The 24,091-nt window shown below is 44.2% G+C and overlaps 1 protein-coding gene across 1 annotated transcript; it reads right to left on the minus strand.

Moving 5' to 3' along the window:
• Positions 1–270: 270 nt before the first annotated feature.
• LOC141639644 (uncharacterized) lies at positions 271–4,210 on the minus strand. Its single transcript, XM_074448722.1, has 6 exons — positions 3,871–4,210; positions 2,938–3,817; positions 2,719–2,841; positions 1,912–2,334; positions 1,316–1,803; positions 271–968 (listed from the first exon to the last, which is right to left on the minus strand). Exons 1-6 carry the CDS (start codon positions 4,208–4,210, stop codon positions 271–273), a joined length of 2,952 nt encoding a protein of 983 aa, XP_074304823.1.
• Between the last annotated feature and the right edge of the window lie 19,881 nt (positions 4,211–24,091).

Genomic DNA, 24,091 nt, shown 5'->3' on the forward strand with positions numbered 1-24,091 from the left:
ATTATATTATAATATTATATTATAATATTATATTATTTCGCGACATAACACGGTCGGCTTATAATAATTATTAAAAGTCGGGGTATTACAGTCTTCCCCCCTTAAAATGAACTTCGTCCCGAAGTTCACCCAACGTAACCGCTTAAAGGGTTTACTCAACTTCTTTTACTTGTTCCTTATTTGGTTGTACTTTATAAGGCTATACGTAAAAACTTCGAAATGTTACATTCTACCCCCCTAAAAAAAAATGTTACGTCCTCGTAACTCACCTTAGATGAACAAGTGCGGGTACTTCTCTTTCATAGACGTTTCAGTTTCCCACGTAGCTTCCTCGACATTGTGATTAGTCCATAAAACTTTCACTAAAGCTGTTTCTCCCTTCCTAGTTTTTCTTACTTTCCTGTCCAGGATCTCTTTTGGCATCTCCACATAGGATAACTGTTCGTCTACTTCAACAATATCATGGTTTAGTATATGCGAAGGATCACTCACATACCTCCTCAATTGTGAGACATGGAATACATTGTGGACTTTAGCTAGAGATGGAGGTAAAGCTAGTCGATATGCCACTTCTCCCACTCTGTCCAATATCTCATATGGTCCAATGAATTTCTGACTCAGCTTTCCCCGTTTCCCAAATCTCATCACCCCTCTCATCGGCGATACTTTCAGCAAAACTTTCTCTCCAGCCTCGAAAGAAATATCACTTCTCTTGAGATCAGCATAGCTCTTCTGCCTATCTTGGGCAGCTCTCATCTTCTGCAGGATAACCCGAACCTGTTCCACCATTTCTTGGATCATCTCTGGTCCCAACACCACCGCATCAGCTCGATCATCCCAACACACAGGACTCCTACACTTCCTCCCATACAAGGCCTCAAAAGGGGCCATCCCAATGCTAGCATGATAGCTGTTGTTATACGAAAACTCTATCAACCCCAGTCGATCCTCCCAAGATCCCCCAAACTCTAGCACACAAGCTCTCAACATATCTTCCAAGGTCTGAATAGTTCTCTCAGTCGACCGTCGGTGTATGGATGAAAAGTCGTACTCATCTTCATTTGAGTACCCAATGCGATTGCGGCTCTGCCAAAACCTAGATATGAATCTCGAATCTCGATCGAAACAATGTCCTTAGGCACACCATGCAATTTGAGCACATTTCGAACATATAACTTAGCCAACTCGGCCTTACTCCGGGTATCTTTCATAGGAATAAAGTGAGCAGACTTAGTCAACCTGTCAACAATCACCCAGATCATATTGTTGCCTCTCTGAGTTCGTGGCAACCCCACAATGAAATCCATAGATATACTTTCCCACTTCCACTCTGGCACCTCTAGAGGTTGAACCTTGCCCTGCGGCCTCTTATGCTCCCCTTTCACTCTCTGGCATGTCAAACATCGAGACACAAACTCAGCAACTTCCTTCTTCATATTCGGCCACCAGAAAGTTTTCTTAAGATCTTTGTACAACTTGTCACCCCCCGGGTGAATGGAATACGGCGTGGCATGAGCCTCGGTTAGAATCTTCTTCTTCAATCCTTCATTGTCGGGGATGCACCACCTCCCATTGAACCTCAAATTACCATCGGAATGAATGCTGAATTTGGATTTGACCCCTCCATCAGCTCTCTCAATCATCTCACGCCACTTCTGGATTCTAACATCGTCTTTCTGCAACTCTCGAATCTCTCCATACAACTCTGGCTCCACAGTCAAATCCCCAAGGGTCTCTCCCTTCCGGATCATGTAAATCCCCATCTCTCTCAGCTCATTATACAATCTTACTCTCGATCTGGCACTACACAAAGCATGGATGGACTTCCTACTTAGTGCATCCGCCACCACATTCGCCTTGCCCTCGTGATAGATAATTTGCATGTCATAATCTCCAATCAACTCTATCCACCTCCTCTGCCTCATGTTCAACTCCCGCTGGGTGTAAATGTACTTCAAGCTCTTATGATCCGAAAACACTTTAAAAGTCGCACCGTAGAGATAATGACGCCACAATTTAAGTGCGAAGACTACTGCTCCCAACTCCAAGTCATGGGTAGGGTAATTCTCCTCGTAGGTCTTCAACTGTCGTGAAGCATAGGCGATCACTCTCCCATTCTGCATCAATACACACCCCAGGCCATGCTTGGAAGCATCAGTATAAACCTCAAAATTCTCACTCCCATCTGGTAAGGCCAGGATAGGAGCTGTTGTCAGGCGTTCCTTAAGGGTTAAGAATGCCTTCTCACAACTCTCATCCCAGACAAAACGATTCTCTTTCCTCATCAACGATGTCAAGGGCTTTGCTATCTTCGAGAAGTCCTTGACAAATCTTCTGTAGTAACCCGCCAAACCCAAAAAGCTTCGAATCTCGCTCACGCTCTTAGGACTCTGCCACTTAGTCACTGCCTCAATCTTGCTTGGATCGACGGACACCCCTTCCTTAGAAATCACATGCCCTAAAAAGGCAACTTTCTTCAGCCAAAACTCACACTTGCTCAATTTTGCATTCAATTCTTTTTCCTCTAGTACCTTCAATACTTTCCTCAGGTGATCTTCGTGCTCCTCCTCATTCTTGGAATATACCAGGATATCATCAATAAACACGACCACGAATTTATCCAGGTATGGACTGAATACCCGATTCATTAGGTCCATGAAAACTGCTGGTGCATTAGTCAACCCGAATGGCATTACCACAAACTCATAGTGGCCATACCTCGTTCTGAAAGCGGTCTTGGGAATGTCTTCATCCTTTATCAACAGTTGGTGATACCCCGATCTTAAATCAATCTTGGAGAAAACTCCAGCTCCGCTTAATTGGTCGAACAGATCATCAATTCTAGGCAACGGATATCGGTTCTTGATGGTTACATTGTTCAACTCTCGATAGTCAACACAAAGCCTCAGACTCCCATCTTTCTTCTTTACAAATAACACCGGTGCTCCCCATGGTGACACACTAGGTCGGATGAATCCTTTTTCTGCCAACTCATCCAACTGCTTCTTCAACTCATCCATCTCTCTCGGTCCCATCCGATACGGTGATTTAGATATCGGTCCTGCTCCCGGCTTTAGATCAATGGAAAATTCCACTTCTCTCTTTGGTGGTAACCCAGGGATATCATCTCGAAATACTTCCTCGAATTCTCGTACAACAGGTATCTCACTAGCCCTAGGGGTCCCCGCCTCACAATCCCACATCTGACACAAGATTAATTGGTCCCCCTTCCTCAGACTAGACTTAAGGGTGTTAACAGAAATAAATTTGACTTTAGGTTTTACCAAGTATCCCTTGTAAGACACCCTCACTCCCTTAGGTCCCCTTAAGGAAATCTTCTTTTGGTGACAGTCGATAAAAGCCCTATACTTCCCCAACCAATCCATTCCCAGAATTACCTCAAATCCCCCCAAGGGAAACTCAATCAGATCACAATGAAAGACAACCTCCCCGATCTTAATTGGCACACTCCTATAGACTCTACTACAGGACACAGACTCTCCAGAAGGTATAGTCACAGAATCCATAATCAAATCAAAAATTTCAAGATCCATGGTCCTAGCATGTTCTCTAGACACAAAGGAGTGGGTAGCTCCGGAATCAAAAAGCACAAAGGTAGGTTTCGAGTTCATAAGAAATGTACCAGTCACCACATGAGCATCATCTTTAGCTGCCTGCTTCCCCATGGCATAAAGTTTGCCACTGGACTTAGCTCCACTCTGGCTGGTAGTAGCCACCCCAGCCTGCTGGTTCCCTTCGGTTCCGGTCTTTTGATTATTTCCTTCGCTGTATCGATGCGACTCTGCTGAGCACGGTTCTGGTAATTGTTGTAGCTCCGCTGGTAATTACTGCTAGCCCCAGACCTCATACCTCCTCCGTAGCCTGACATGGGAGCACGGTATCCACTACTTCCAGATGCATGCATGCGCGAACCACTATATCCAGGTAGATGTGTGGTACCCTCGGGTCGATTCCCACGGACGATCGGCATCGCACGCTTGTGCCCTATCTTTCCACAACCATAGCAAACTAACCCAACGGTACCGGACCCCGTTCTACCACTCTTGTAGCCACCCTGATTGCGGTTACTTCCCGAAGCATTGTTGGTGAAGTACCCACTGTACCTGTTGGAGTTCTGCTTCTTCGACCCAGCGTTCTCACTTTCAGCTTTCCTCTTTTCGGCCTTTGTCTTCTTCTCATCCTTAATCATCTCAAAAGCCAAGCCTCTCCCGCCGCCCCTCGAGGTAGATGTTACGGACTGTGGTGGGCGGAGCGGATATGAGTCTTTTCTTGATGCCAATTGTCAGTCCCCTCTCAAACTTCATAGCTAACATTGCTTCATCGAAGCCCATTTCTCCTGCATGTTTAGCTAACTGGGTAAATTGCTTATAATATTCTTCCACTGTCATATCCTCTGCCATTTTGAAGATGTCAAATTCCTCTCTCAGCTTGTCCTTCTGAAATTCTGGAAGGAAGATATTATGTAAGATCCTCTGGAACACATCCCACTCTACATACTCACTCCCATGCTCTGCTGCAGACTCACGAATAGACATTTTGTTTGCAGACCACCAATCTCGGCCATACCCGGAGATAATGAGCAGCTTGATCGACTTGCAATTCCTCCGGACAAGCTATAAGCTCGAACAAATTACTGAACTCCCGGCACCATTCTCCCAGCAAGTGAGGCTCTCCATCCCCAGTGAATTGAGTAGGGTTGTGCCTCGCGATAAACGTGCTCATCTTAGCTGAATCCATACGCTTGGCCTTTAGGGCCGCATTCTCGGCTAGCAACAGATCTAGCTCCTCTTGCGTGATGTCAACTACTGGTCCCCTCCTTGTTTGAGGCATTCTATACTATTAAAGGAAATAAGTAAATCTCACTGATTAAGAGTACCTATCTAGATTAGGCTATATGCCCCAAATCATAATAATCATCCCTTTATAAACATGCGCAACTATTCCCACTACAACCTACATATAAACATGGTTCAGGGATCACATAACCGCATATCACTAGACAGAATACTATACTTACACAACATAAGGAATTTCATAATTTCACTAGTCACAACACCGTCATATATCGTAATTAATTCTGAAGCACATTAAGCATTCTTTCACAAACCCTCGGTTTCCTTATTAATATCATTGACATAACCAAGAAATCTTATTAACTCCTTTATCATCTCCAAAATTCCCATCTTTTTCTATTCTACCCCTTTCTCTCGTATGCACTCGGGGTACCCGGGTAAAACTGAGAGGGCCAAAAAGGTTCGGTGTGAGGGGGCCCCTAACTCATCCCTTACCTTAAGTGTGCTCCTAACAGTCCTATCCCGGGGGTTCATTTTATTTAGACTCTTCCTATGTTCATTGGATTCATTTGGTTAGGCCTGAGGATCGTTCGCTCTGATACCACTTTGTAACACCCCCATTTATTTAAGGGCCTATATTAGGACTCCCCAAATAACTAAGGGTGTTACCATCTCGGTTTCCCGAGGTAGTAGATAACAAAGGGAAAGAAGCGCAGTACTTTATTAAACAAATGTAATGTCATTACAACAGAAATAAAGTTTGCCTTGGAAAATAAGGTGAATGTCTGACAACATGAAATGAAACTACTAAAGTGATCTAGACTCTAGTCTGGTCCGGATCCAAGCCCTCTCTTCCCATCCAGCTTCCATGGTCTCAAGTACCTGTCAATCTGCTCCCCAATAATTTGGTTCATCACAGGCGTACACGAATACACGGGGTCAACTATGAAGTTGAGTAGGAAAATAGAATAAGTACGACAACAGAATTCATAACTCTATTTCCAATTCGTCACATCCTCCACCTCTCCATATCACGGACCCTGAATAATCTCTATACCGTATCACAGACCCTGAATAGTCTCCGTTCCATATCACAGACCCTGAATAATCTTTATACCGTATCACAGACCCTGAATAGTCTCCGTCCCATATCACAGACCCTGAACAATTTCCGCTCCATATCACAGACCCTGAATAATCTCTGTTCCATATCACAGACCCTGAATAATCTCCGCTCCATACCACAACATAATAGGATATAACAAAAGTTAAACAATATCGCCTGCAATTCTCAAGACAGTTCAAGAATACGATTCAGTATTTAAGTGAAATATAAACCCAGTCTATTCCCCTACCTCAATTTGCAGAATGACAATCCAAACAGCTGCTAAAAATACTCCACGCGAAAACCGTCACCTAAACATATAATATTTATTTAATTATTATTCCTTCAATTATCCCCCATTATAAAATAGCAATGATACCGACTATAGCGACTTTCTAAAAGTGGAAAGTTTCCTAAAATAGAGACTTCCCGAAATAGTAGCCTTGCCCAAAATAGAAACTTTTCTCTTTTAACAACCCGACTCAAAACCCGTCTTTAATTAATTACTCATTATTAATTATTATTTTGTTTTAAATAACTCGGAACTCAAACCAAAATGACAATTAAAGGTTTAAATGAATTATATGGTGAAACGACCCAACACTTGAACAACTCGAACAATCCCGACTCTAATTATATTAAATAACTCGAGAATTAACTTAACTCAATTATTTAATGGCACAGGAATTATATTAATTAATTAAGAATACGGTCAATTAACGAATTATATTAATTAAACTATGAAAAACCCGTCTTTAATTCGCTAATAAGTCGGAACTAGATTAATTAATTAAGCATATAATAACAATATTAATAATACTAATTGTAACACACTAACAATATTAACATAATAATAATAATACTAATAATAATAATAACAATAGTAATTATAATATCCAACCATGAAACCGACGCAACAATCCGCAGCCCGCGAAGAAACCCGACCCTTATTCGATACACGACACACACACACACACCTACTCCCCCCAACCCGCGTCATCAACCCGAGCTCCATAACCCAAACCCGAGCTCCAAAGCCACCGCCAACCACCACATGCCAGGACCAACATCACCCTGCTCCACCCCCGACACCCAGAAATGGGTCGACTCCCGCCGGCAAGCCAAACCCAGGCCGCCAACTGGCCTGGTTCACCACCACGGTTCACCACCACGGTTCACCAACACTCCATGTTCTCCCTTTAACACCACCGCAGCTCAACACGCGTCCCCTGCCCAACAACCACGGCCTTGCTCTCCGTCAGTCCACGGACCCAGACACCGTGGCACCACCACTTCGACCTCCCCCGAGTCTATGGTGGTGCCACCCCAAACCTAGCCATTCTAACCCACCTGAAAACCCGTAACCACACCCATTCTGCCCCCTTGGTCGATACCACCTGCCTCTGCCTCCCTAGCCACCTACAACCACCCCAACCACCACCATTTCACTCACCACACACCCCACTGCCCATATACCCCACCAACAACCACCCTTACTATCTCTATAAAACGCGAGACAACCCCCAAAACCCGACTGAAAAGATGAAAACAGGGGAGAGAGATTGTTTCCTTACCTTCCTGCCGCCACTACGGCCACCACGGCTACCTTAGGTCGTCGACAATAGGCCCTTGCTCGTCCCTGCTGCACCGTCAACAGCCACTCTCTCTCCCTCTTTCTCACTTGCACGGTTGGGTGTGAATTAATAGAAGAAAAGGGGTAGGTTTGTCGGTTTAATAAGGAGGAAGAAGGACAAAGGAGTATGGCTTGCATTGTTGTTGGTGTAGGCGTGGGGTTGGAGTATGGGTAGTCTAGGTTTAATAAAAAACAATCAAGCATGCTTTACACTCCCAAAGACACGGTCCCCTTAATTATTTTGGGTCCGATTGGTTTCTTATTTGCGTTTAACCAATACCCGCAATCCTATATTTAATTATCTTATGTGAAACGTAAACTTACGAGAATACTTCCGTATTATCCCGACACTGAGTAACATAAATATGTACCTACTTTCATGATTAAATTTACCGTCTTGTGATTATAGTTTGTTATTTATTATATTATAATATTATATTATAATATTATATTATTTCGCGACATAACACGGTCGGCTTATAATAATTATTAAAAGTCGGGGTATTACAGTGGCACACCGGCATCCCCAAATGTTATTCGTTGGTTCTCAAACTTTGCGTGGCCGCTTTATCTGACCCGAGGAACTTTCAATGTGATTTCCGGAGAATTTTGTTCCGGGACTCCAGAATCCCGAAAAACCGTTCAATTTCAGCCGTTCGGAAGGTCGTACCGGACCCTAATTCTTTTTCTCCCTGTTTTTCAATCACGCGTCCGAGCTCATTTCAGAAATCAACCTGTTCGATTTCAGGAATCAACTTTGTTCGATTTCAGGAATCAACCTGTTCGATTTGACCTCAAATATCGAGCTTTAACACATTTTCACGATAATCCGAGTTTGGCGAATCTTTGGTTTGGCACACCGGCATCCCCAAATGTCTTCCGTTGGTGCTCAAACTTTGCGTGGCCGCTTTATCTGACCCGAGGAACTTTCTATGTGATTTCCGGAGAATTTTGTTCCGGGACCCCGAAATCCCGAAAAACCGTATATTATACACTTCAATTTTTGCCGTTCGGAAGGTCGTACGAGAACCTGTTTCTTTTTCTCCCTGTTTTTCAATCACGCGTCCGAGCTCATTTCAGGAATCAACCCGTTCGATTTCGAGAAACAACTTTGTTCGATTTCGACCTCAAATAACGAGCTTTAACACATTTTTCACGATAATCGAGTTTCGCGAATCTTTGGTTTGTAGGCACACCTGGCACCCCAAATGTCTTCCGTTGGTGCTCAAACTTTGCGTGGCTGCTTTATCTGACCCGAGGAACTTTCTATGTGATTTCGGAGAATTTTGTTCGGGACTCAGGAATCCCAGAAAAACCGTGTATTATACACTTCAATTTGTAGTTCGGAAGGTCGTATCGGACCTGTTTCTTTTACTCCTGTTTTTCAATCACGCGTCCGAGCTCATTTCAGGAATCAACCTGTTCGATTTCGGGAATCAACTTGTTCGATTTCAGCCTCAATAACGAGCTTTAACACATTTTTCACGATAATCCGAGTTTCGGCGAATGCTGGTTTGTGGCACACCGGCACCCCCAAATGTCTTCCGTTGGTGCTCAAACTTTGCGTGGCCGCTTGATCTGACCCGAGGAACTTTCTATGTGATTTCCGGAGAATTTTGTTAGGGACTCGAAATCCGAAAAACGTGTATTATACACTTCAATTTGTTACCGTTTAGAAGGTTTGTACCGGATCCGATTTCTTTTTCTCCCTGTTTTTCAATCACGCGTCCGAGCTCATTTCAGAATCAACTTTGTTCGATTTGACCTCAAATAACGAGCTCTAACACATTTTTCACGATAATCCGAGTTTCGACGAATGCTGGTTTGTGGCACACCGGCACCCCCAAATGTCTTCCGTTGGTGCTCAAACTTTGAGTGGCTGCTTTAACTGACCCGAGGAACTTTCTATGTGATTTTCGGAGAATTTTGTTCCGGGACCCCGAAATCCCGAAAAACCGTATATTATACATTTCAATTTTTGCCGTTCGGAAGGTCGTACCGGAACCTGTTTCTTTTTCTCCCTGTTTTTCAATCACGCGTCCGAGCTCATTTTAGGAATCAACCCGTTCGATTTCAGGAAACAACCTGTTCGATTTCAGCCTCAAATAACGAGTTTTAACACATTTTTCACGATAATCCGAGTTTCGGCGAATGCTGGTTTGTGGCACACCGGCACCCCCAAATGTCTTCCGTTGGTGCTCAAACTTTGCGTGGCCGCTTGATCTGACCCGAGGAACTTTCTATGTGATTTCCGGAGAATTTTGTTCCGGGACTCCGAAATCCCGAAAAAACGTGTATTATACACTTCAATTTCAGCCGTTTAGAAGGTTGTACCGGACCCAGTTTATTTTTCTCCCTGTTTTTCAATCACGCGTCAGAGCTCATTTCATGAATCAACCTGTTCGATTTCAGCCTCAAATAACGAGCTCTAACACATTTTTCGATAATAATCCGAGTTTATAGAATCTTTGGTTTGTGGCACACCGGCACCCCAAATGTCTTCCGTTGGTGCTCAAACTTTGCGTGGCCGCTTTATCTGACTCGAGGAACTTTCTATGTGATTTCGGAGAATTTTGTTCCAGGACCCCGGAATCCCGAAAAACCGTGTATTATACGATTCAATTTTGTTAGTTCGGAAGGTAAATCCAGGACCTGTTTCTTTTTCTCCCTGTTTTTCAATCACGCGCCCGAGCTCATTTCAGGAATCAACCTGTTCGATTTCAGGAATCAACCTGTTCGATTTCAGCCTCAAATAACTAGCTTTAACACATTTTTCACGATAATCCGAGTTTCGGCGAATGCTGGTTTGTGGCACACCGGCACCTCCAAATTTCTTCCGTTGGTGCTCAAACTTTGCGTGGCCGCTTTATCTGACAAGAGGAACTTTCTATGTTATTTCCGGAGAATTTTATTCCGGGACCTTGGAATCTTGAAAAACCGTGTATTATACACTTCAATTTCGGCCGTTCGGAAGGTCATGCCGGACCCTGTTTCTTTTTCTCCCTGTTTTTCAATCACGCGTCAGAACTCATTTCAGGAATCAACCTGTTCGATTTCAGCCTCAAATAACGAGATTTAACACATTTTTCGATAATCCGAGTTCCGGCGAATGCTGGTTTGTGGCACACCGGCACCCCTAATTGTCTTCCGTTGGTGCTCAAACTTTGCGTGGCCGCTTTATCTAACCCGAGAAACTTTCAATGTGATTTCCGGAGAATTTTGTTCCAGAACCCCGGAATCCCGAAAAACCGTTCAATTTCAGCCGTTCGGAAGGTCGTACCGGACCCTGTTTCTTTTTCTCCCATTTTTTCAATCACGAGACCGAGCTCATTTCAGGAATCAACCTGTTCGATTTCAGGAATCAACCTGTTCGATTTCAGCCTTAAATAACGAGCTTTAACACATTTTTCACGATAATCCGAGTTTCGGCGAATGCTGGTTTATGGCACACCGGCACCCCCAAATGTCTTCCGTTGGTGCTCAAACTTTGCGTGGCCGCTTTATCTGACGCGAGGAACTTTCTATGTGATTTACGGAGAATTTTGTTCGGGACCGGAATCCCGAAAAACCGTGTATATTTTGCCCGTTCGGAAGGTCGTAAACGGGAACCTGTTTCTTTTTCTCCCTGTTTTTCAATCACGCGTCCGAGCTCATTTCAGGAATCAACCTGTTCGATTTCATGAATCAACCTGTTTGATTTTGACCTCAAATAATGAGCTTTAACACATTTTTCACGATAATCGAGTTTGCGAATGCACACCGGCACCCCCAAATGTCTTCCGTTGGTGCTCAAACTTTGCGTGGCCGCTTTATCGACCGAAGAAATTTCTATGTGATTTAGGAGAATTTTGTTCGGACTAGGAATCCCGAAAAACAGTGTATATTTCAAGTTCGGAAGGTCGTACGGGACCCGTTTCTTTTTCTCCTGTTTTTTTTCAATCACGCGTCCGAGCTCATTTCAGAAATCAACCTGTTCGATTTCATGAATCAACCTGTTCGATTTCAGCCTCAAATAACGAGCTTTAACACATTTTTCACGAGAATCCGAGTTTCGGCGAATGCTGGTTTGTGGCACACCGTCACCCCCAAATGTCTTCCGTTGGTGCTCAAACTTTGCGTGGCCGCTTTATCTGACCCGAGGAACTTTCAATGTGATTTCCGGATAATTTTGTTCCGGGACCCCGGAATCCCGAAAAACCGTTCTATTTCAGCCGTTCGGAAGGTCGTACCGGACCCTGTTTCTTTTTCGCCCTGTTTTTCAATCACGCGTCCGAGCTCATTTCAGGAATCAACCTGTTCGATTTCAGCCTTAAATAACGAGCTTTAACACATTTTTCACGATAATCCGAGTTTCGGCGAATCTTTGGTTGTCAGGCACACCAAGCACCCCAAATATCTTCCGTTGGTGCTCAAACTTTGAGTGGCCGCTTTATCAGACCCGAGGAACTTTCTATGTGATTTCGGAGAATTTTGATCCGGGACCGGAATCACTAAAAACCGTGTATTATACGCTTCAATTTTTGTAGTTTGGAAGGTCGAGGACCTGTTTCTTTTTCTCCGGTTTTTCAATCACGCGTTCAAGCTCGGTTCAGAATCAACCTGTTCGATTTCGGGAATCAACCGTTCGATTTCGGTCTCAAATAACGAGCTTTAACACATTTTTCACGATAATCCGAGTTTCGTGAATCTTTGGGTTGTGGCACCGGCACCCCCAAATATCTTCCGTTGGTGCTCAAACTTTGCGTGGCCGTTTTATCTGACCCGATAAACTTTCTATGTGATTTCCGAAGAATTTTGTTCGGGACCGGAATCCGAAAAACCGTGTATTATACACTTCAATTTGTAGTTCGGAACGTCGTCTTTTGGACCTGTTTCTTTTTCTCCTGTTTTTCAATCACGCGTCCGAGCTCATTTCAGGAATCAACTTTGTTCGATTTCAGGAATCAACCTGATCGATTTCAGCCTCAAATAACGAGCTTTAACACATTTTTCACGATAATCCGAGTTTCGGTGAATGCTGGTTTGTGGCACACCGGCACCCACAATTATCTTCCGTTGGTGCTCAAACTTTGCGTGGCCGCTTTATCTGACCAGAGGAACTTTCTATGTGATTTCGGAGAATTTTATTCCGGGACCCCGGAATCCCGAAAAACCGTGTATTATACACTTCAATTTCAGCCGTTCGGAAGGTCGTACCGGAACCTGTTTCTTTTTCTACCTGTTTTTCAATCACGCGTCCGAGCTTATTTCAGGAATCAACTTTGTTCGATTTGACCTCAAATAACGAGGTTTAACACATTTTCACGATAATCCGAGTTTCTTGAATCTTTGGTTTTTGGCACATCGGCACCCCCAAATGTCTTCCGTTGGTGCTGAAACTTTGCGTGGCCGCTTTATTTATCGACCCGAGGAACTTTCTTTGTGGTTTAGGAGAATTTTGTTCCGGGACCCCGAATCCAAAAACCGTGTATTATACACTTCAATTTCAGTAGTTCGAAGGTCGTAGGAAACTGTTTCTTTTTCTCCCGTTTTTTCAATCACGCGTCGAGCTAATTTCAGGAATCAACCTGTTCGATTTCAGGAATCAACCTGTTCGATTTCACCTCAAATAACGAGCTTTAACACATTTTTCACGATAATCCGTGTTTGGCGAATCTTTGGTTTGTAGGTACACGGCACCCCCAAATGTGTTTCGTTGGTGCTCAAACTTTGCGTGGCCGCTTTATCTGACTTGAGGAATTTTCTATGTGATTTCCGAGGAATTTTGTTCCGGGACCGGAATCCGAAAAAAGCAGTGTATTATACAATTCAATTTGCCGTTCGGAAGGTCGCGGACCCTGTTTCTTTTTCACCTGTTTTTCAATCACGCGTCCGAGCTCATTTCAGGAATCAACTTTGTTCGATTTGACATCAAATAACGAGCTTTAACACATTTTCACGATATTCCGAGTTTGGCGAATCTTTGGCTTCAGGGCACACAAGCACCCCAAATGTCATCCGTTGGTGCTCAAACTTAGCGTGGCCGCTTTATCTGACTGGAGGAATTTTCTATGTGATTTCCGAGGATTTTTGTTGCGGGACCGGAATCCGAAAATGTGTATTATACTGATTCAATTTCGGTAGTTCGGAAGGTAAATCTAGGACCTGTTTCTTTTTCTCCTGTTTTTCAATCACGCGTCCGAGCTCATTTTAGGAATCAACTGTTCGATTTGAGAAATCAACTGTTCGATTTGACCTCAAATAACGAGCTTTAACACATTTTCCACGATAATCAGAGTTTCGGCGAATCTTGGTTTTAGGTACACCAAGCACCCCAAATGTCTTCCGTTGGTGTGTCTTCCGTTGGTGCTCAAACTTTGCGTGGGCGCTTTATCTGACCCGAGGAACTTTCTTTGTGGTTTCCGGAGAATTTTGTTCCGGGACCCCGACTCCCGAAAAACCGTGTATTATATATATACACTTCAATTTCAGCCGTTTGGAAGGTCGTACCGGACCCTTTTTCTTTCTCTCCCTGTTTTTCAATCAGGCGTCCGAGCTCATTTTAGGAATCAACCTGTCGGGTTTCAGCCTCAAATAACGAGCTTTAACACATTTTTCACGATAATCGTGTTTCGGCGAATCTTTGGTTTGGGCACACCGACACCCCAAATATCTTCCGTTGGTGCTCAAACTTTGCGTGGCCGCTTTATCTGACTTGAGGAATTTTCTATGTGATTTAGGAGAATTTTGTTCGGGACCCAGAATCCCGAAAAAACAGTGTATTATACAATTCAATTTTGCTCGGAAGTTCGGAACGTAGAAAACTGTTTCTTTATCTCCTGTTTTTCAATCACGCGTCCGAGCTCATTTGGGAATCAACTGTTCGATTTGACCTCAAATAACGAGCTTTAACACATTTTTCACGATAATCCGTGTTTGGCGAATCTTTGGTTTCAGGCACACCGGCACCCCCAAATGTGTTCCGTTGGTGCTCAAACTTTGCGTGGCCGCTTTATCTCGACTTGAGGAATTTTCTATGTGATTTCGGAGAATTTTGTTAGGGACCGGAATCTCGAAAAATGATGAATTATACACTTCAATTTGGCCGTTCGGAAGGTCATCAGGACCTGTTTCTTTTTCTCCTGTTTTTCAATCACGCGTCCGAGCTCATTTCAGGAATCAACCTGTTCGATTTAAGCCTCAAATAACGAGCTTTAACACATTTTTTATGATAATCCGAGTTTAATGAATGCTTAACACATTTTTCACGATAATCCGTGTTTCGGCGAATCTTTGGTTTGTACACACCTAAGCACCCCCAAATATCTTTCGTTGGTGCTCAAACTTTGCGTGGCCGCTTTATCTGACTTGAGGAATTTTCTATGTGATTTCCGGAGAATTTTGTTAAGGGACCCCGGAATCCCGAAAAAAGTGTATTATACAATTCAATTTCGGCCGTTCGGAAGGTCGTACGGAACTGTTTCTTTATCTCCTGTTTTTCAATCACGCGTCCGAGCTCATTTCGGGAATCAACTTTGTTCGATTTCACCTCAAATAACGAGGTTTAACACATTTTCACGATAATCCGAGTTTCGGCGAATCTTTGGCTTGTGGCTCACCGACACCCCCAAATGTCTTCCGTGTGGTCACACTATGCGTGGCCGCTTTATCTTACCCGAGGAACTTTCTATATGATTTCCGGAGAATTTTGTTCAGGGACCGGAATCCGGAAAACCGTGTATTATACACTTGATTTCAACTAGTTCGGAAGGTCGCATCGGACCCTGTTTCTTTTTCTCCCTGTTTTTCAATCACGCGTCCGAGCTCATTTCAGAATCAACCTGTTCGATTTCAACCTCAAATAACGAGCTTTAACACATTTTTCACGATAATCCGTGTTTCGCGAATCTTGGTTTTGTCAGGCACACCGGCACCCCAAATGTGTTCCGTTGGTGCTCAAACTTTGCGTGGCCGCTTTATCTGACTTGAGGAATTTTCTATGTGATTTAGGAGAATTTTGTTAAAGGGACCCCATAATCCCGAAAAACGAGTGTATTATACAATTCAATTTCAGCCGTTCGAAGGTCATACCGGACCTGTTTCTTTTTCTCCTGTTTTTCAATCACGCGTCCGAGCTCATTTCAGGAATCAACTTTGTTCGATTTCAGGAATCAAATAACGAGCTTTAACACATTTTTCACGATAATCCGTGTTTGGCGAATCTTTGGTTTGGGCACACCGGCACCCCAAATGTCTTCCGTTGGTGCTCAAACTTTGCGTGGCCGCTTTATCTGACTCGAGGAATTTTCTATGTGATTTCCGGAGAATTTTGTTCAGGGACCCGAATCCCGAAAAGAGTGAATTATACACTTCAATTTCACCGTTCGGAAGGTCATACCGAACCCCGTTTCTTTTTCTCCCCTTTTTTTCAATCACGCGTCCGAGCTCATTTCAGGAATCAACCTGTTCGATTTAAGCCTCAAATAACGAGCTTTAACACATTTTTCATGATAATCCGAGTTTCATAGAATCTTTGGTTTGTGGCACACCGGCACCCCAAATGTCTTCCGTTGGTCTTTGAAACTTTGCGTAGCCGCTTTATCTCGACCCGATGAAGTTTCTATGTGATTTCCGAAGAATTTTGTTCGGGACCGGAATCCCAGAAAAAACCGTGTATTATACACTTCAATTTCGGCCGTTCGGAAGGTCGTACCGGACCCTGTTTCTTTTTCTCCCTGTTTTTCAATCACGCGTCCGAGCTCGTTTCAAGAATCAACCTGTTCGATTTCAGCCTCAAATAACGAGCTTTAAAACATTTTTCACGATAATCCGTGTTTCGGCGAATGCTGGTTTGTGGCACACCGGCACCCCCAAATGTCTTCCGTTGGTGCTCAAACTTTGCGTGGCCGCTTTATCTGACTTAAGGAATTTTCTATGTGATTTCAGGAGAATTTTGTTCGGGACCCGAATCCCAAACCGTGTATTATACAATTCAATTTATTCGTTCGGAAGGTCGTCAGGACCTGTTTCTTTTTCTCCCTGTTTTTCAATCACGCCTCCGAGCTCATTTCAGGAATCAACCTGTTCGATTTCAGCCTCAAATAACGAGCTTTAACACATTTTTCACGATAATCCGAGTTTCGTCGAATGCTGGTTTGTGGCACATCCGCACCCCCAAATGTCTTCCGTTGGTGCTGAAACTTTGCGTGGCCGCTTTATCTGACCCGAGGAACTTTCTTTGTGGTTTCCGGAGAATTTTGTTCCGGGACCCCGAATCCCGAAAAACCGTGTATTATACACTTCAATTTCAGCCGTTCCGAAGGTCGTACCGGACCTTGTTTCTTTTTCTCCCTGTTTTTCAATCACACGTCCGAGCTCATTTCAGGAATCAACCTGTTCGATTTCAGCCTCAAATAACGAGGTTTAACACATTTTTCACGATAATCCGAGTTTCGGCGAATGGTGGTTTGTGGCTAACCGGCACTCCCAAATGTCTTCCGTTGGTGCTCAAACTTTGCGTGGCTGCTTTATCTGACCCGAGCTACTTTCTATGTGATTTCCGGAGAATTTTGTTCCGGGACCCCGGAATCCCGAAAAACCGTGTATTACACTTCAATTTCAGCCGTTCGGAAGGTCATACCGGACCCTGTTTCTTTTTCTTCATGTTTTTCAATCACGCGTCCGAGCTCATTTCAGGAATCAACCTGTTCGATTTCAAGAATCAACCTGTTCGATTTCAGCCACAAATAACGAGCTTTAACACATTTTTCACGATAATCCGAGTTTCGGCGAATGCTGGTTTGTGGCACACCGGCACCCCCAAATATCTTCCGTTGGTGCTCAAACTTTGCGTGACCGCTTTATCTGACCCGAGGAACTTTCTACGTGATTTCCGGAGAATTTTATTCCGGGACCCCGGAATCCCGAAAAACCGTGTATTATATACTTCAATTTCAGCCGTTCAGAAGGTCGTACGGGACCCTGTTTCTTTTTCTCCCTGTTTTTTAATCACGCGTCCGAGCTCATTTCAGGAATCAACCTGTTCGATTTCAGCCTCAAATAACGAGGTTTAACACATTTTTCACGATAATCCGAGTTTCGTCGAATGCTGGTTTGTGGCACATCGGCACCCCCAAATGTCTTCCGTTGGTGCTGAAACTTTGCGTGGCCGCTTTATCTGACCCGAGGAACTTTCTTTGTGGTTTCCGGAGAATTTTGTTCCGGGACCCCGAATCCCGAAAAACAGTGTATTATACACTTCAATTTCAGCCTTTAGAAGGTAAATCAGGACCCGTTTCTTTTTCTCCCTGTTTTTCAATCACACGTCCGAGCTCATTTCAGGAATCAACCTGTTCGATTTCAGCCTCAAATAACGAGGTTTAACACATTTTTCACGATAATCCGAGTTTCGGCGAATGGTGGTTTGTGGCTCACCGGCACTCCCAAATGTCTTCCGTTGGTTCTCAAACTTTGCGTGGCCGCTTTATCTGACTTGAGGAATTTTCTATGTGATTTCCGAGGAATTTTGTTCCGGGACCCCGGAATCCCGAAAACAGTGTATTATACAATTCAATTTTAGTTCGGAAGGTAAATAGGACCTGTTTCTTTTTCACCCTGTTTTTCAATCACGCGTCCGAGCTCATTTCAGGAATCAACCTGTTCGATTTCAGCATCAAATAACGAGCTTTAACACATTTTTCACGATATTCCGAGTTTCGGCGAACGCTGGCTTGTGGCACACCGGCACCCCCTAATGTCATCCGTTGGTGCTCAAACTTTGCGTGGCCGCTTTATCTGACTGGAGGAATTTTCTATGTGATTTCCGAGGATTTTTGTTGCGGGACCCCGGAATCCCGAAAACAGTGTATTATACAATTCAATTTCAGCCGTTCGGAAGGTCGTACCGGACTCTGTTTGTTTTTCTCCCTGTTTTTCAATCACGCGTCCGAGCTCATTTTAGGAATCAACCTGTTCGATTTCAGAAATCAACCTGTTCGATTTCAGCCTCAAATAACGAGCTTTAACACATTTTCCACGATAATCCGAGTTTCGGCGAATGCCGGTTTGTGGCACACCGGCACCCCCAAATGTCTTCCGTTGGTGTGTCTTCCGTTGGTGCTCAAACTTTGCGTGGGCGCTTTATCTGACCCGAGGAACTTTCTTTGTGGTTTCCGGAGAATTTTGTTCCGGGACCCCGAATCCCGAAAAACCGTGTATTATATATACACTTCAATTTCAGCCGTTTGGAAGGTCGTACCGGACCCTTTTTCTTTCTCTCCCTGTTTTTCAATCAGGCGTCCGAGCTCATTTTAGGAATCAACCTGTTGGGTTTCAGCCTCAAATAACGAGCTTTAACACATTTTTCACGATAATCCGTGTTTCGGCGAATGCTGGTTTGTGGCACACCGGCACCCCCAAATATCTTCCGTTGGTGCTCAAACTTTGCGTGGCCGCTTTATCTGACTTGAGGAATTTTCTATGTGATTTCCGGAGAATTTTGTTCCGGGACCCCGAGAATCCCGAAGCGAGTGTATTATACAATTCAATTTACCGTTCGGAAGGTCGTACCGGAACCTGTTTCTTTATCTCCCTGTTTTTCAATCACGCGTCCGAGCTCATTTCAGGAATCAACTTGTTCGATTTCAGCCTCAAATAACGAGGTTTAACACATTTTTCACGATAATCCGAGTTTCGGCGAATGCTGGCTTGTGGCTCACCGGCACCCCCAAATGTCTTCCGTGTGGTCACACTATGCATGGCCGCTTTATCTGACCCGAGGAACTTTCTATATGATTTCCGGAGAATTTTGTTCCGGGACCCCGGAATCCCGGAAAACCGTGTATTATACACTTCAATTTCACCGTTAGTTCGAAGGTCGTACGGACCCTGTTTCTTTTTCTCCTGTTTTTCAATCATGCGTCCGAGCTCATTTCAGAATCAACCTGTTCGATTTCGACCTCAAATAACGAGCTTTAACACATTTTTCACGATAATCCGTGTTTCGGCGAATCTTTGGTTTGGGCACACCGGCACCCCCAAATGTGTTCCGTTGGTGCTCAAACTTTGCGTGGCCGCTTTATCTCGACTTGAGGAATTTTCTATGTGATTTCCGGAGAATTTTGTTCCGGGACCCTTAATCCCGAAAAGCAGTGTATTATACAATTCAATTTCGGCCGTTCGGAAGGTAAATAGGACCCTGTTTCTTTTTCTCCTGTTTTTCAATCACGCGTCCGAGCTCATTTTGAATCAACTTTGTTCGATTTCACCTCAAATAACGAGCTTTAACACATTTTTCACGATAATCCGTGTTTGGCGAATCTTTGGTTTGTGGCACACCGGCACCCCCAAATGTCTTCCGTTGGTGCTCAAACTTTGCGTGGCCGCTTTATCGACTTCAGGAATTTTCTATGTGATTTAGGAGAATTTTGTTCCGGGACCGGAATCCGAAAAACTTGATGTATTATACACTTCAATTTCAGACGTTCGGAAGTTCATACCAGACCCTGTTTCTTTTTCTCCCTGTTTTTCTATCACGCGTCCGAGATCATTTCAGGTATCAACCTGTTCAGTTTCAGAAATCAACCTGTTCTAATTCAGCCTCAAATAACGAGCTTTAACACATTTTTCACGATAATTCGAGTTTCGGCGAATGCTGGTTTGTGGCTCACCGGTACCCCCAAATGTATTCCGTGTGCTCAAACTTTGCGTGGCCGCTTTATCTGACCCGAGGAACTTTCTATATGATTTCCGAAGAATTTTGTTCCGGGACCCCGGAATCCCGGAAAACCGTGTATTATACACTTCTATTTCAGCCGTTCGGAAGGTCGTACCGGACCCTGTTTCTTTTTCACCCTGTTTTTCAATCACGCGTCCGAGCTCATTTCAGGAATCAACCTGTTCGATTTCAGCATCAAATAACGAGCTTTAACACATTTTTCACGATATTCCGAGTTTCGGCGAATGCTGGTTTGTGGCACACCGGCACCCCCAAATGTCTTCCGTTGGTGCTCAAACTTTGCGTGGCCGCTTTATCTGACCCGAGCAACTTTCTATGTGATTTCCGGAGAATTTTGTTCCGGGACCCCGGATTTCCGAAAATCCGTGTATTATACACTTCAATTTCAGCCGTTCGGAAGGTCGTACTGGACCCTGTTTCTTTTTCTTTCTGTTATTCAATCACGCGTCCGAGCTCATTTCAGAAATCAATCTGTTCGATTTCAGGAATCAACCTGTTCGATTTCAGCCTCACATAACGAACTTTAACACATTTTTCACGATAATCCGAGTTTCGGTGAATGCTGGTTTGTGGCACACCGGCACCCCCAAATATCTTCCGTTGGTGCTCAAATTTTGCGTGGCCGCTTTATCAGACCCGAGTAACTTTCTATGTGATTTCCGGAGAATTTTGTTCCGGCACCCCGGAATCCCGAAAAACCGTCTATTATACACTTAAATTTGAGCCGTTCGGAAAGTCGTACCGGACCCTGTTTATTTTTCTCCCTGTTTTTCAATTACGCGTTCGAGCTCATTTTAGGAATCAACCTGTTCTATTTCAGGAATCAACCTGTTCGATTTCAGCCTCAAATAACGAGCTTTAACACATTTTTCACGATAATCCGAGTTTTAGCGAATGCCGGTTTGTGGCACACCGGCACCCCCAAATGCCTTCCGTTGGTCCTCAAACTTTGCGTGGCCGCTTTATCTGACCCGAGGATCTTTCTATGTGATTTCCGGAGAATTTTGTTCCGGGACCCCGGAATCCCGAAAAACCGTGTATTATACACTTCAATTTCAGCCGTTCGGAAGGTCGTACCGGACCCTGTTTCTTTTTCTACCTGTTTTTCAATCACGCGTCCGAGCTCATTTCAGGAATCAACCTGTTCGATTTCAGCCTCAAATAACGAGCTTTAACACATTTTTCACGATAATCCGAGTTTCGTCGAATGCTGGTTTGTGGCACATCGGCACCCCCAAATGTCTTCCGTTGGTGCTGAAACTTTCCGTGGCCGCTTTATCTGACCCGAGGAACTTTCTTTGTGGTTTCCGGAGAATTTTGTTCCGGGACCCCGAATCCCGAAAAACCGTGTATTATACACTTTAATTTCAGCCGTTCGGAAGGTCGTACCAGACCCTGTTTCTTTTTCTCCCTGTTTTTCAATCACACGTCCGAGCTCATTTAAGGAATCAACCTGTTCGATTTCAGCCTCAAATAACGAGGTTTAACACATTTTTCACGATAATCCGAGTTTCGGCGAATGGTGGTTTGTGGCTCACCGGCACTCCCAAATGTCTTCCGTTGGTGCTCAAACTTTGCGTGGCCGCTTTATCTGACTTGAGGAATTTTCTATGTGATTTCCGAGGAATTTTGTTCCGGGACCCCGGAATCCCGAAAAACAGTGTATTATACAATTCAATTTCAGCCGTTCGGAAGGTCGTACCGGACCCTGTTTCTTTTTCACCCTGTTTTTCAATCACGCGTCCGAGCTCTTTTCAGGAATCAACCTGTTCGATTTCAGCATCAAATAACGAGCTTTAACACATTTTTCACGATATTCCGAGTTTCGGCGAATGCTGGCTTGTGGCACACCGGCACCCCCAAATGTCATCCGTTGGTGCTCAAACTTTGCGTGGCCGCTTTATCTGACTGGAGGAATTTTCTATGTGATTTCCGAGGATTTTTGTTGCGGGACACCGGAATCCCGAAAACAGTGTATTATACAATTCAATTTCAGCCGTTCGGAAGGTCGAACCGGACCCTGTTTCTTTTTCTCCCTGTTTTTCAATCACGCGTCCGAGCTCATTTTAGGAATCAACCTGTTCGATTTCAGAAATCAACCTGTTCGATTTGAGCCTCAAATAACGAGCTTTAACACATTTTCCACGATAATCCGAGTTTCGGCGAATGCCGGTTTGTGGCACACCGGCACCCCTAAATGTCTTCCGTTGGTGCTCAAACTTTGCGTGGGCGCTTTATCTGACCCGAGGAACTTTCTTTGTGGTTTCCGGAGAATTTTGTTCCGGGACCCCGACTCCCGAAATACCGTGTATTATATATACACTTCAATTTCAGCCGTTTGGAAGGTCGTACCGGACCCTTTTTCTTTCTCTCCCTGTTTTTCAATCAGGCGTCCGAGCTCATTTTAGGAATCAACCTGTTGGGTTTCAGCCTCAAATAACGAGCTTTAACACATTTTTCACGATAATCCGTGTTTCGGCGAATGCTGGTTTGTGGCACACCGGCACCCCAAAATATCTTCCGTTGGTGCTCAAACTTTGCGTGGCCGCTTTATCTGACTTGAGGAATTTTCTATGTGATTTCCGGAGAATTTTGTTCCGGGACCCCAGAATCCCGAAAAACAGTGTATTATACAATTCAATTTCAGCCGTTCGGAAGGTCGTACGGAACTGTTTCTTTATCTCCCGTTTTTCAATCACGCGTCCGAGCTCATTTCAGGAATCAACCTGTTCGATTTCAGCCTCAAATAACGAGGTTTAACACATTTTTCACGATAATCCGAGTTTCGGCGAATGCTGGCTTGTGGCTCACCGACACCCCCAAATGTCTTCCGTGTGGTCACACTATGCGTGGCCGCTTTATCTTACCCGAGGAACTTTCTATATGATTTCCGGAGAATTTTGTTCCGGGACCCCGGAATCCCGGAAAACCGTGTATTATACACTTCAATTTCTCAAAGACTTGGAAGGTCGTGCCGGACCACTGTTTCTTTTTCTCCCTGTTTTTCAATCACGCGTCCGAGCTCATTTCAGGAATCAACCTGTTCGATTTCAGCCTCAAATAACGAGCTTTAACACATTTTTCACGATAATCCGTGTTTCGGCGAATGCTGGTTTGTGGCACACCGGCACCCCCAAATGTGTTCCGTTGGTGCTCAAACTTTGCGTGGCCGCTTTATCTGACTTGAGGAATTTTCTATGTGATTTCCGGAGAATTTTGTTCCGGGACCCCATAATCCCGAAAAACAGTGTATTATACAATTCAATTTCAGCCGTTCGGAAGGTCGTACCGGAACCTGTTTCTTTTTCTCCCTGTTTTTCAATCACGCGTCCGAGCTCATTTCAGGAATCAACCTGTTCGATTTCAGCCTCAAATAACGAGCTTTAACACATTTTTCACGATAATCCGTGTTTCGGAACGAATCTTGGTTTTGGCACACCAAGCACCCCCAAATGTCTTCCGTTGGTGCTCAAACTTTGCGTGGCCGCTTTATCTGACTTGAGGAATTTTCTATGTGATTTCCGGAGAATTTTGTTCCGGGACCCCGGAATCCCGAAAAACAGTGAATTATACACTTCAATTTCAGCCGTTCGGAAGGTCATACCGGACCCTGTTTCTTTTTCTCCCTGTTTTTCAATCACGCGTCCGAGCTCATTTCAGGAATCAACCTGTTCGATTTAAGCCTCAAATAACGAGCTTTAACACATTTTTCATGATAATCCGAGTTTCGCCGAATGCTTAACACATTTTTCACGATAATCCGTGTTTCGGCGAATGCTGGTTTGTGGCACACCGGCACCCCCAAATATCTTCCGTTGGTGCTC

Source organism: Silene latifolia, unplaced genomic scaffold (assembly GCF_048544455.1).
Source record: "Silene latifolia isolate original U9 population unplaced genomic scaffold, ASM4854445v1 scaffold_497, whole genome shotgun sequence".
Classification (NCBI taxonomy): Eukaryota; Viridiplantae; Streptophyta; class Magnoliopsida; order Caryophyllales; family Caryophyllaceae; genus Silene; species Silene latifolia.

Excerpts from the sequence above, each read along its gene's own strand:
- LOC141639644 (XM_074448722.1), bottom strand. The coding sequence starts at position 4,210 with ATGATTAAGGATGAGAAGAAGACAAAGGCCGAAAAGAGGAAAGCTGAA. Across the intron at positions 3,818-3,870 it reads CATGTCAGGCTACGGAGGAG|AACCGTGCTCAGCAGAGTCG; the intron begins GTATGAGGTCTG and ends AACAATTACCAG. Across the intron at positions 969-1,315 it reads GCCAGAGTGGAAGTGGGAAA|AGTTTGGGGGATCTTGGGAG; the intron begins GTATATCTATGG and ends CTTGTGTGCTAG.